The sequence below is a fragment of the Mobula birostris genome, chromosome 8 (assembly GCF_030028105.1).
Source record: "Mobula birostris isolate sMobBir1 chromosome 8, sMobBir1.hap1, whole genome shotgun sequence".
In the NCBI taxonomy this organism is placed as follows: domain Eukaryota; kingdom Metazoa; phylum Chordata; class Chondrichthyes; order Myliobatiformes; family Myliobatidae; genus Mobula; species Mobula birostris.
The window spans coordinates 150,174,287-150,187,865 of NC_092377.1; the positions used below are offsets into that span (position 1 = coordinate 150,174,287).

The following is a 13,579-nucleotide window of genomic DNA, read 5'->3' on the forward strand; positions in this document are numbered from 1 at the left end:
TTTAATGGACATGCGTTGCTCTTTCAGGATGATAATTACTGCCTTTTTGGAACGTGGATTTGCCTCCAATGTTTCCATAAAAAGGAACGGAACTGCTGAGCATAGCACAGACAGGTAACTGAGCAAAATCCAAGCCCAGGCACAAAAAGTGCCTTGGGGAGCAGGAAATCTGAGCAGAAAAAGGCTGACACTATTAAGCACCACTATAATTATTAACAATTTCCACTCGTGTAAAGCTTCTTAGACAGGGTACTGCAGAGGGCAGTACTGACAGTTTGGAGAGAATCCATACCCTCCCCTTATTGAAATCCTTTGAAAGAGGAAATGAGGCAACAAGTTGGAGTGGTTTTGGCAAAGATGCCACAGAGAAAGAAGCAACCTCTAAAAGGTAGATTGGAGGTGAGCCGACTGGGAATGTGTTAAGAGGAGTTGATGCTTTACTAACTCAAATGGATTTTTCAATGACCAATCTCGGTAGGAAAGCAGCACATTTGAGGTCATCTAGCTTTCCCTTCAGAAATGCGTTTTCGCTCTGCAACGCTGCAATGGTGGCTTCGGCGCTCACCAGTCGGTCACTGTAATCATTCAGGCCGTCTTCAACCCCATGAATGCGTTCGTCGTGCTACTCGTAAGAAGACATAATTTGTTCCATGGTAGCATTCACTGGTGATAAAGCATCTTCAAGTTCTCTTTTTAGGGCAGAATGCACCACTTGCATCATGTCAGTAATAAGTACTAAACGAAGCCTCCCCAAGTCATCGGGTAGCGCAGGTCCGGGTCCAGGTCCAGCAGCGTGCAACGGCCCCATTACTGTAACATCAGCCTTCTTGCTCAAGGTTTCGCTATCTTTTTTCCCAGTTTTACTTCGAAGGTACATTCTACTTGCCATTTCAATGTCCAGCTATGTCCCGCGTTGTTCACAATGGTAAATATTCAGTTATCTCGAGCATACGGCAAAGGTAAACAGGTAGATTTTCAATAAAAATCAGGAGCCACACTCACACACACCGACTCACGCCATACTCAACCCCAGAAGTCGGAAAGCAGCATACTTGACATGGCCTAAAAGGAATTTAGCAAAGCTCTGACAAGGTACTGCCAACAGATAGTAAGTGCCAATGGGATATCGAGAGTAGAAAACTGGATGGAAAATCAGCTCATTGCCAAGGGTAATAGATTGTAACACTGGAAAAGTGTTACAAAGATATTCCATATTCAGTTATTATCTTCTAGCTTATGGTAATCTAAGAAAATGATTTCAATCTAAAAATAATCAGCAGGTAGAACTGTGAAGAAAAGCATTTCAGGATGGGTAGCAATACAAAGGGAAAAAAATAAAATATTGAGAGAGTGGAGCAACAGAGGAAATTTTAAGGTTTTCATGGCATCAGTAAAGGTAGTTATAATGGTCTAAGAAACAGAGGCATGTGGACTTAAGGACCTAATTTGTAGGGAAAGATAGGAATTTATTCCATGGAGCGTAGGAGAATGAAGGGAGATTTGAAAAGGTACAGTATAAAAAATTCACTGGTATTGATAGGGTAAATGCAAGGAAGCATTTTTTTCCCACTAAGGTTCAGTGAGACTAGAACTAGAGGTCATAAGATTAGGGTAAAAGGTGAAATAATAAAGGCACGTGTTCCCAACCTGTTTTATGCCAATGAGCCTTACAAATAGCCAAGGGGTCTGTGGTCCCAAGGTTGGGAACCCCTGATTTAAGAGAACCTGAGGTGGCAGAGGTCACGAAGAATGATGTAGATGTCATGGGAGAACCTCTATCGCTGTTAAGGCAGCAAAAAGATGGGGTGAGCGAGGATGACTGGGAAATGGAGGGAATGTGGGTGAGGGCATCATTCACAGTGGGGGAAAGGAAACCCCATTTCTGATATCCTGGAAAGAAAAGCTTTATCCTGAGAACTGATATTGCAGCGATGAAGGAACTGAAAAAAGGGAAAAGTATTTTTTTTAAAACAGGAGACAGGTTGGGAACAGGTATAATCAAGGTAGCTGTGGGAATCGGTAGGTATATAAAAGATGTTGGTAGACAGTTTGTCTCCACATGGAGATAGAGATAGTGGGAAAGAGGAGCGAAGTACCAAATGAATTTAAGGGCAGAATAATAGTTTGGCATAGACTAGATGGGCTGAAGATGCTTGATTCTATACTGTAGTGTTCTATGATTCTACAGTAGGGATGTTTGTTAATTCTGTATACATCTGGTAGATCATCAATAAAAGTACTACAGTATATATATATATATTTATGGCCACTAAATTACAGGAAAAATGCTACCATAGACAGTCCCAAGCCCAGCTACAAAAGGAGGAAGACTGAGCATGGGGCTAGCAACCTCATCCCATAAAAACCTAATGCTTCAGAAATTCCAACAGAAGCTCTGAAGACCTCATCCCTGGGAGAGGAAAGATATATCAAGAAAATGGGCTCCGCTGGGTAAAACTTGAAAAAACGGCCCAGGACAGAGAATTCTGACAAGCTGCTTTCGGAGGCGATGAACTTAGTAAGAAGACATTACAGGAAAAGTGTGATTGTATTGGAAAGAGTATAGTGGGGTTTTTTGAAGATGTCACCAGCTCTGGAAAAATGTAACTCTAAGGTAAGACAGGATAAGCCCGAATTGTTTTCTTTGTAAGAGAGATTTAATTCAGCTGTACAAAATTATGGAGAACTTGGAAAGAGGAAAGAAGAATCTATTTCTTCCTGAAATGAAGCCATAGCTTTAAAGTAAACTTTAGAAGAATTAGAAAGTGCCAGGCTGGGTGGGCTCTGCAACTATACAAGGGAGCAAAGCACATTACTCTCAAAGAATACTTAGATATGTGTGAAGAACTGTGAAGTGCAGTGTTTTGGACCTGGTGCTAGAAGCTGGACTTAGGTCCAGCACAATTTTTGACATGCACAAATATACCCAAGTGGCCTCCTTTGCCATCATGAATTTTCCACAACTCTATGCAGCGAAAACAATCAGTACTGCTCAGGCAAAACTGCAAAAAAAGATTTATTGAGGACTTGAAGGTTGCTCTGATTGATGAGCAGACCAACACAGTTTTGTAGAAAAAGGGATGATTGGTTTCCAGTCATTCTTTGATTTGGAAGCTCATTTAATTGGAATCAGTGTAGAGAATAATCACAGACCTCACAGAATTCACTTACGAGATGAAAGGCAGATTTAATAACAGTATGTTAACATGAAGTACAATATCACTCAAAAGAACTACATTACCCCAGTAAGTGGTTGACTTTAAGCTGATTCTGAATTGTAGTCTAACACTATGTAATTGCTCTTTTTGCAAACCACACTATAAGTAAAACTGCACTTATTGCTCAAATTCAGTTAAACTAAACATATCATAGAAAACTAAGATGGCTTTCCTCCTAAGCAGTGCTCAAAATAACCAAGTAGCCCAAAGAACTTATTATTTTGCATGCTGCAGTAAGCAGCAGTCAGAATTAGTTGTCTGTAAACTGAAGCAAAATAACTAATACAAAATTGTTTTGCTTTATTAAGTAATGACATCATGGCTCCCAACAATAACAACAGCAAATGACAATTTAAGCTAATATATCACATAGATATACCTACAGCAACACCCGCATGGTAACTTGTACCACAGGCAATGAGGATCAAGCGTCGACATCTCAGAATCTCTTTGATATGATCTTGTAGGCCACCAAGAATTACTGCAAAAGGACAAACATTCATCATTCACTTTTACAGAATCATCAGAAGCATTAACAAATAATAACAAAAAGTTGTTTGGGTCACTGAATTTGTCCTTGCTCATTTAAACACAGCCAATCAGACATCCAACTTCATTTTGTTCTTGGGAAAGCATTCCAAATGCTCATTACTGGAGTAAAGATTAGTTCTCAGAGATCCATTTTTCATTTACCCATCAGCATTTCGAATTAATCTTCTGATCATCTTATTATTCTGACATAATCTCTGACTCCATGTCTGAAACTACCCAATTTTAAAATGCAACTTAAATGCTTTAAAATATAAGCTTACGTAAAACTGTTTCTGCTATATTGTATTGCTTTAAAAATGGCACTGTCATGCAAGTGTGTTTTAAAGTTTCCTGTAACAACTACATGAAATAACTGCATATTAAAACACTGTAAGGTCAACAGTCAAAGAATGTTAACTATAAAGAATGCTCTGCAGAGGCATTACTGTATATTTAAAATATACAAAGAGAACATGGATATTAAATCTATCAACGATGTGGTAATGAAAGGCAGGACTTATTTCAAAGACAGAACAATTCAGCAGCATAAAGGACAAAGGAGGAGTTGAACATCCAGGGGACTGACAGGCTGAACCCCCATAGCAAATATAAAATGTACCATTAGGTTTCTGCAATTAAAATCTGGGAATCACAGTTTATGCATTTTCAATCATGAAACTGCAAGATTAAATAGCATGTTAAATTAACTTATTTTTAAAGCTTGGTCTACTTTGCTACAAACATGCTTTTCAATCTGTACCCTTCAAATGACACAACCATCTTATCTTCCAAGTTGTGATTGTGAATCAAAGGAATGTATCTGAAATTTTGTAGTGCCTCTTCATAATAAAGAGGGATCCCTACTGAGAGAACAGCATCATTATATAATTCTTATGAAATCTTTATGAATCTTGTGAATTCAAAAATTTAAATTTCTTAAATATAATTTTCTTAATTTTTTTGCCTGCTTGAGTTGGGCATATTTCCCTATTGACAGGTAGAAGGCAGTTTACAAACACTAATTGTCCAATGGATAATGTAGATTGTGGTTTTGCCATGACCTGGTCAAAAGCTAGATGGTCCATTTAAAAAATATTTGGGTGTCATAATGGCAGCTGCCTCTCAGCTCCAGTGATCCAAGTTTGATCCTGAAATCTGGTGCTGTCTGTGTGGAGTTTGTAATGTTCTCTCTGTGGCAATGTGGGTTTCCATTGGGCGCTCTGCTTTCCTGGCACATCCCAGGTGTATGCGGTTCACTGGCTACTGTAAATTATCCCTGGTGCAGGTGAGGGGTTGATGAGAATTGATGAGAAGGCGGGAGGATGAAAATACGATCAGTACAGGATTAGTGCGAGTAGGTGGTGGCCGCAATTCCTTTTCCATGCTGTGTAACAATGACTATGATTCAGTGAAGCGAAAGGCATTTGTAATAGAATATGAAACAAGCAGCACCATCCCAGCCAAGGAGTACATTAGTCTGTGAGACAGCATACAAGATATGGTTCAATCAGTGTTATTCAAATGAAGGTGTAAAAGAGCTCTGGACACTATTGGCTATGATGTCATAACAGCAAAGAAGAAAAGGCATGCAAAAGTACAGAATCAGACAGAGAGAGAGGAAAAAAATGAAAACAACCAGCAGAATGAGGCCCTACAGACAAGACGACACAGCAGGAAAAAACACTTCACCACAGTCGCCTGGATGGTGAGACTCTGGCCAACAGACTGTGACTGTCATCTATGTTCAGCATTACTTCTTTGTACTGGATATAAATTTGCAAATAAATCTAGTATAGTTACAACTAATATGCCTGTACTTAGAGCAATTTATCCTAATCAAAAACAAGTTTTGAGTTTAAAAAAATCTACGATTGGAAGGAATCTTACACCAACTTAACCTCATTGTTCCAGATTCCACATCGTTTATTGAAAACCGATCTTGTTACTCTTCTTTATATCCTTTATGATAATTATATTTCACCTTAGTCTGTATCTACATCACCCCTGAAAGGCTATTTTTTTTTCCCTATGTTGAAGAATGGTGCAATGACACAATTCATTTCAACATCAATCTCTTTTTTCAGGTGCTGGCAAACTTCAGAACTCTTAATTTTATGTCACATTTACCGTTTTCTTCTTGACTGCTAACCTCAAATCTGGGTCAGACAAGGGCACACTCTCTTAAAGTAACCAGAGGCAATCTCAGAATTTATATCTTCACATTAAGATCAGTCGACACTTGCAATGAACTTGAAAACAGATTACACAAACTTGGATTGCATTCTCTCTTCACTTAAAGATTACAAAGAAGTTTTTAAAACATGCTAGGGGTATGTATTAGGATGGTTAGAAAGAAATAATTTCTTTTGGCTTGGGAGTCTGATATCATTAAAAGTACACAGCCAGTCTTTCAAAATGGTTAAAAGATATTTCTACACGCAGATGGTCAACAACTAGGATACTCTGTTTCATTGGGCAATTAATCCTAGATGTGTTGTTAATCTTAAATTTGAGATTAATTTTTTTTAAAATGGCATTTGGTCACAATATAGTCAGCCAGTTCTACAGATAAGTGGACACTCCATCAGTCAAACTTGGTGACCAAGCTACTGATCGATCTAATGTACAAAAATAGCTTTTCACCTACTCGTTATTTTAAATAACCACTCTGCTGTCAGGAGGACCCACTTCTGTGGTTTGTTCCCCCTTCCAATTATTCACACATCACAAACAGGAGACAATTCACCCCATCAGGTAGAGTCATAGAATACTACAGCACAGAAACAAGCCCATCAGCCCGTCTAGATGGCGCCAAACCACTGATCTGCCTTGTCAAATCGAACTGCACCTGGATCATAGCCCTCCATAACCTTTCCATCTGTGTAACTATCCAAATTTCTTCTACATGTTAAAATTGACCCTGCATCCACCACCTGCACTGGCAGTTCGTTCCACACACTCACCATCCTCTGAGTGAAGAAGTTCACCCTCATCTTCCTCTTAAACACTTCACCTTTCATCCTTAACCCGTGACCTCTCGTTGTAATCCCATCCAACCTCAGTGGAAAAACCTTGCCTGCACTTACTCTACCTATACTCCTCATAATTTTGCATACGTCTATTAAATCTCCTCCCAAACTTCTATTTTCCAGGGAATAAAGTCCTAACCTATTCAAACTTTCCCTATAACTCAGGTCATCAGGTCCCAGTAACATCCTTGTAAGTTTTCTCTGTACTCTTTCAAGCTTATTTATATCTTTCCTGTAGGAATACTCCAAATTAGGCCTCACTGACGTATTATATAATTTCAACATATAACGTCCCAACTCCTGTATTCAATGCATTGATTTATTGAAGCCAAACTGCTGAAAGCTTTCTTTACAACCCTATCAACCTGTGATGCCACTTTCAAGGAATTATGGATCAGTATTCCCAGATCCTTTGTTCACCGCACTCCTCAGTGCCCTACTGCTCACTGTGTATGACCTATCCTGGTTGGTCCTCCCAAAGTACAAAACCTCACACTTGTCTGTACTAAATTCCATCAGTCCATTTTTCTAACTGGCTCAGACGCTACTGAAAGCTTTGATAGCCTTCCTCACTGTCCACTACACCTCCAATCTTGGTGTCATCCGCAAATTTGCTGATCCAATTAACCACATTCTCATCCAGATCTATTGATATAGATGATAAACAACAACAGAGCCAGCATCAATCTCTGCTGCACATCACTAATCACAAGCCTCCAGTCAGACAGGCAGCTGTCTACTATCACTCTCTGGCTTCTTCCGCGAAGCCAATGTCCAACCCAATTCACTACCTCATTTTGAATGCCAAGCGACTGAAACTTCTTGTCCAAATTCCTATGTGAGATCTTGTCAAAGGCCTTGCTAAAGTGCATGTAGTCATCATCCACTGCCTTACCTTCATCAACTTTCCTGGTAACTTCCTTGAAAAACTCTTAAGATTGATTAGACATGACTTAAGACACACAAAGCCACGTTGACTATCTCTAATCAGTCCTTGTCTATCCAAATACTTATTATATGCAGTCCCTCAGAATACCTTTCAATAACCTTCCCACTACTGATGTCAGGCTCTCCAGCTTATAAATTCCTGGCTTATTCTTAAGAGCTTTCTTAAACAACAGAACATTAGCTATCCTTCAATCCTCCGGCACCTCACCTGTGACTAAGGATGTTTTAAATATCTCTGCTAGAGCCCCTACAAGTTCTGTACTAGCCTCCCACAGGATCAAAGGGAACACCTTGTCAGGCCCTGGTGATTTATAAATCCTAATTCACTTCAACACACCAAGCACCTTCTCCTCTGTAATCTGCAGAGGGGCCATGACCTCACTGCTCCATCACCACATCTCTGTAGACTCTGTGCCTGTCTCCCGAGTAAATATAGATGCAAAAAAATCCCACTTAAGATCTCCCAAATCTCTTTCGGCTCCACACATTGCCTACCACTCTGATCTTCCAGAGGACCAATTTTATTCTTTGCTAGCCTTTTGCTTTTAATATATCTATAGAAACCCTGAAGATTCTTCTTTACCTTGTCTGCTGGAGCAATTTCATGTTTTCTTTTAGCCCTCCTGATTTCCTTAAGTGATCGCTTGCATTTCTTATACTTCTCAAGTACCCTATTTGTTCCTGCATGCCGATATGTGCTATGCACCTCCTTTTTCTGAACCAGGGCCTGAATATCTCTCTCAAAAAAAAACAAACAAACAAGCTTCCCCAAATCTGTTATCCTTGCTTTTTATTCTGACAGGAACATAAAAACCCTGTATTCTTTAAATTTCACTTCTCAAGGCCTTCCACTTACGAAGTACTGCTTTGCCAGAAAACAACCTGTCCCAATCCACACTTGCCAGATCCTTTCTGATACCATCAAAATTGGCCTTTCTCCAATTTAGAATCTCATCCGGAGGACCAGACCTATCCATTTCCATAATTACCTTGAAACTAATGGCATTATGATCACTAGATGCAAAGTATTCTCCTACACAAACTCTTGCTACTTACCCTGTCACATTCCCTAATAGGAGATCTAGCATCGCAATTTCTCTAGATAAGACTTCTATCTACTAATGAAGGAAATTTTCCTGAACACATTTGACAGACTCTTTCCCATCTAGCCTTTTACAGTATGGGACAGCCAGTCAATACGTGGGAAGTTAAAATCACCTACAATAACAACCTTATGTTTCTTGTAACAGTTTATGATCGCTCTATGAATTTGCTCCTCCAAATCCTGAAGACTGTTGGGTGGTCTATAAATATAATCTCACTTACATGGTCATATCTTTCTTATTCCTCAGTTCTATCCATAAAGCCTCACTAGACGAGCTCTCCAGTCTGTTCTGAGCACTGCTGTGTCATTTTCCCCAAATGGTAAAGACTCCACTCTATCACGTCTAAAACAATGGAACCCCAGAACAATGAGCTGCCAATCTTGTCCTTCCTGCAACCGATCCTCACTAATGGCTACAATGTCATAATTACAGATGCTGATCCATGCGCTAAACTTATCTGCTTTTCTTACATTCTTCTTGCATTGAAATATATGTAGCTCAGAACATCAGTCCCACCATGCTTGACCTTTTAGATTCTCGACTTTGAATGTAGGCTTAATAGCATCCTTCTCTACAACCACACCACTATCTATTCTGGCACTTTGGTTCCCATCTTCATGCAACTCCAGTTTAAACACGACCCCTATCCTCCCCCTGCCCCATATAACACTAGTACCCCCTTCCTACTAAGATATTAATTCCTCTTCAGTTCAGGAGGAAATCATCCCTTCTGTACAGGTCCCAACTTCCCTGGAAGAGAGACCAATGATCCAAAAATCTAAAGCCCTTCCCTCCTGCATCAACTCCTTAGCCACATGTTAAACCCGTATGATTTTCCTATTACTGGACTCGCTAGCTATCCTGAGATCACAACTCCGAAGGTCCTGTCCTTTAACTTAGCACCTAACACACTGAATTCACTTTGTAGGACCTCATCATCCATCCCACCATGTCACTGGAGGTGATGTGGACTTCAACCTCTGGTTTCTCACCATCACTCTTAGGAAAGTTGTGGACTTGATCCAAGATGTCCCTGACCCTGGCACCCAGGAGGCAACAAACCATTCGGGAATCTCATTCTCGTCCCTAAAACCTCCTCTGTGTTCCCCTAACCAACAAGTTCCCTGTGTCCTGCAGCTTAGGTGTAACTACCTTCCTGTATGTTCTGTCCATCAACCCCTCAGCCTCCTGAATGATCCAGAGTTCATCCAGTTCCAGCTCCAACTCAACACAGTCTGTTAGAAGCTGCAGCTGGATGCACTTCTTGCAAGTGTAGTCGTCAGGGACACTAGAGGTCTCCCTGCCTTCCCATGTCCCGCAAAAAGGAGCATTTCACTAGCCTGTCTGGCATCCCCACTGCTCTAAATGTGCAATAAGAAAGGAAGAAAAATAAATAATGAGAAAAAACCTTCCTACAGCCTACACCTCGGTTCACTGAAGCCTCAATGAGTGAAAGACTCAACTCCCCTCTCCAACACTGGCCCACTCACAAAATGGCCACTCCACCTAACCTAACTTTTTTTTAAATTATTGGTCCTTGCTAAGTGCCTAATTATGCACAATCCAATGTCTCCACGGGTACGGTGGCACACAAAATGTGCTAATCGCACCCACCGGCTTCCTTTAAACTCTCTCGCCCTCTAAGCAATCCAGTGTCTCCTCATGAACTGTGGCACACAAGATGTGCTGAATGCTCCCACTCGCTTCTTTTAAACTTTCTCTCCCTCTATGCCAGGGGTTCCCAGACTTTTCTAAAAAAAAAACATGAACCCATGCCATTAACTGAGGAGTCTGTGGACCCCATGTTGGGAACTCCTGCGATCTAGCGGTCCTTCAGGACTATGATGTGCAAAATGATCTATGCTAGTTCCCAGCAGAGTAATCCTATCAGCCCTACACCACTTTTTTCACTCCTTGTAACCTAATCCTGCTCACTTACCCATCAATTCCCTTTCATTCCTTTGTAACCCATCTGCACTGGGAAAATTTGCAGTCAACAATCAATTTAGCAGTATACCTCTGGGATGTAAGAGGAAACCAGAGCACAGGGGGAATGTGTAAACTCCCCAAAAATGACACCAGAGTTCGGAATTGAACTGGGTTGCTTGAGCTGTGCAATTAATCCAATTTGCTGCGTGTCACAGACTCATCCCTTCAACAATCACTGGTTGTTACAAGCGTGCCAATAAGTAATATTTTCCTTACTGTTTTTATGGAACATGGGCCAAAGGCAGCTTGGATATTGAACTCTGTCACAAATAACCATCATTTAATTGTGGATCAGTCACAAGGAACCAATTGTTTGCTGATATTTTTTTCAGACTCCAGATGGAGACCTGGTACTATAGGAGAAACTTTAAGCTTTAATGGGTAGACACTATAATCTTTCTAAATACATAAACTACCTTGGACCGTCTTTTATTTCTATGATTACTGCATTGTTAGTACCTTGTGAAGAATAACAGTGTAACAATTATATATAGAACATTCTGCCTTATTCACAGCCCCAATGCACACCTTTCCAGCAGCTTGTAGGCATGCAAGACATTCATCTTTGTTAGTTGCACAACAGTATTTTCACAAGAAAGCCAATGCACCTCTTAACAGGTCTTGACAAATACCAATCACTATACTTGCAGCTCTGCTGCATTCAGATATGATTTTAATTTCAATATACAAAATCTACACCCAAATCTGTTTTGAGGGCACAAAATCACATTGGTATGCATCAAAAAATTTTAAGTTAAATACTGCACTTTCAAATAAGGATCACCAGAAACTGCGATATCAAAAAAAGTGCATTTTGTGTTACACCTTTAGTGTCATGCTTAAGCATTTCACAGTTCAAAAAGCAGTTTAAGCCCAGGGTTAAATTGGCCCAAAACGTCAACTGTTTATTCATTTCCATAAATGCTGCCTGACCTGCTGAGATCCTCCAGCAAATTGTGCATGTTGCTTTAAAGTACACTCTGATTCCAAAGCGTCAAGAGATTCCTTGGGCTTCAGAGACTCACAAGGCTTTTTCTTGACATGGTGCTATTCCAATGTACAATACAAATAGATGTATAAATTACAGAACAAAAGCTACCATGTTTAAAAATTAGGTACCTTCCGTACCCAGCAAGGCTAATAGAAAATATAGAGTTGCCAAATGATCCTTGATAAAAAAAAAGTTCACCATTCAGAATCTTAAACATTTCCTGTTCAAGGAAGAATGCACTACCAAAGCCTCTACTCCCATCTCACTAGCATTCCAAAACTTAACAATTCATCTTTTTAAAAAGGCAGGAAGAATAAAAAGAAGCCTCAAGTTGAACAAAAACACAAATTAATATAGCAAAGAAATTTGTACAAGAATATTATTTAGCAATACTTAATTTCAATGATGAATCACACCAGTATAATTGGTTCTTGCAGGTCCTCTGATTCAAGATACATCAAGAAGCCTGCTTACTTTCTTGCGTTTGTATTGCTACAAAAACTGTGGACCTGTTATGAGTTGAGAACTACCACAAGACTCCAGGTCTTAGCTCCCTATGGGCAGTGCATCAAGTGGGGAAAGTGAACAATGCAAAATAACTGATTTTCACTTGTTACCTGTATACTCATCAAAGTTGACTCTTCCCCTCATTGTGTTCAGCACAGACTCGGGCTGCTCAAAGATTTCCTTCTGCATAAATGAGCTGAAATTGCCTAAAAGGAAAATCAGAGAGAAGGGGAAACATAAATTATGACATGATATCACTATGCACAGAGGGTTGGATGACACACTTCCAGGTCAACAGTTCTGGGATGTCAACACCAATGTAGATGGTATCAAAGGAGAATGACTGTTTTCACATTGGAAGAATTGAAAATTCTTAACTAAATACTGATTACTTCAAAGTTCAAAGAAAAATTATCAAAGTACACATCAGCATATCATTTACTTGCTGGCATTTACAGTAGAACACAAGAAATATAATGGAATCAGTGAAAGACTACACATATTGACTGACAAGCAAACAATGTGCAAAAGACAACAAACTGCAAATACAAAAAATTAAATAATACTGAAAACATGAGTTATAGAATCCTTAAAAATGAATCCATATGCGGTGGAATCAGCTGAGTGCTGAGGTAAGTGAGGTTATCCACACAGGTTCAGGTGCCCAATAGTTGAAAAATAATAATTGTTCCGGAACCTGTTCCTAAATGTATGTATGATGCCCTGGTTAAGATTTCTATTGCTAGGCTGTGAGGTATTTTATTTTAGCAATGCATCCTGCTGGTAAGAGTGTTTTGGCTTCGGCTAAAAATAAGGAGCTATGTTGTGCAACTTAGGAATGTTGTGTCAGCCAATTGCAATTTTCTGCCCAGATGATGATTCGGGAAAGCTGGGCGGGATCAGATTTCTGAAGGATGGAGTCTTTTGGGTGAGAGCTGCTGAGCAGGCACAAGGGAAGATGCCACAGAATGCAATTGGAAGGAGAGACTCCGTTGTAAGAAGTGTTTTGTGCAGATGAATGGCTCCAAGGAGGAAGTGTCAATACTCCTGAGAGAGCCAGTTCATTCGAGATGGGTCTTCAAGGGAAGTTTGAGCTGTGGCTGGTGTCCTTCATGCAGAATGTGGGTTCAGCGCATGAGTAAAGCAAAACACCTGACTGCTACAGAAACGAGCTCCAACATTTATGTGCACATTGGACTAGTTTAACTGTAATAGGCTCTTTTATGTGTCTTTTTCTTTCTCTGTTGACTGGTTGAAATT

At 40.0% G+C, this 13,579-nt stretch overlaps 1 protein-coding gene across 2 annotated transcripts in view; it reads right to left on the reverse strand.

Moving 5' to 3' along the window:
- LOC140201837 (glutamine--fructose-6-phosphate aminotransferase [isomerizing] 1) overlaps positions 1–13,579 on the reverse strand; it is a 99,978-nt gene that overhangs the window by 30,287 nt on the left and 56,112 nt on the right. For both annotated transcript variants that reach the window (XM_072266546.1, XM_072266545.1), the window contains 2 exons: positions 12,430–12,525; positions 3,602–3,699 (listed from right to left, as the gene is read on the reverse strand). In XM_072266546.1, coding sequence (XP_072122647.1) covers positions 3,602–3,699; positions 12,430–12,525 — 194 coding nt within the window. The remainder of the gene's footprint in view (positions 1–3,601; positions 3,700–12,429; positions 12,526–13,579) is intronic.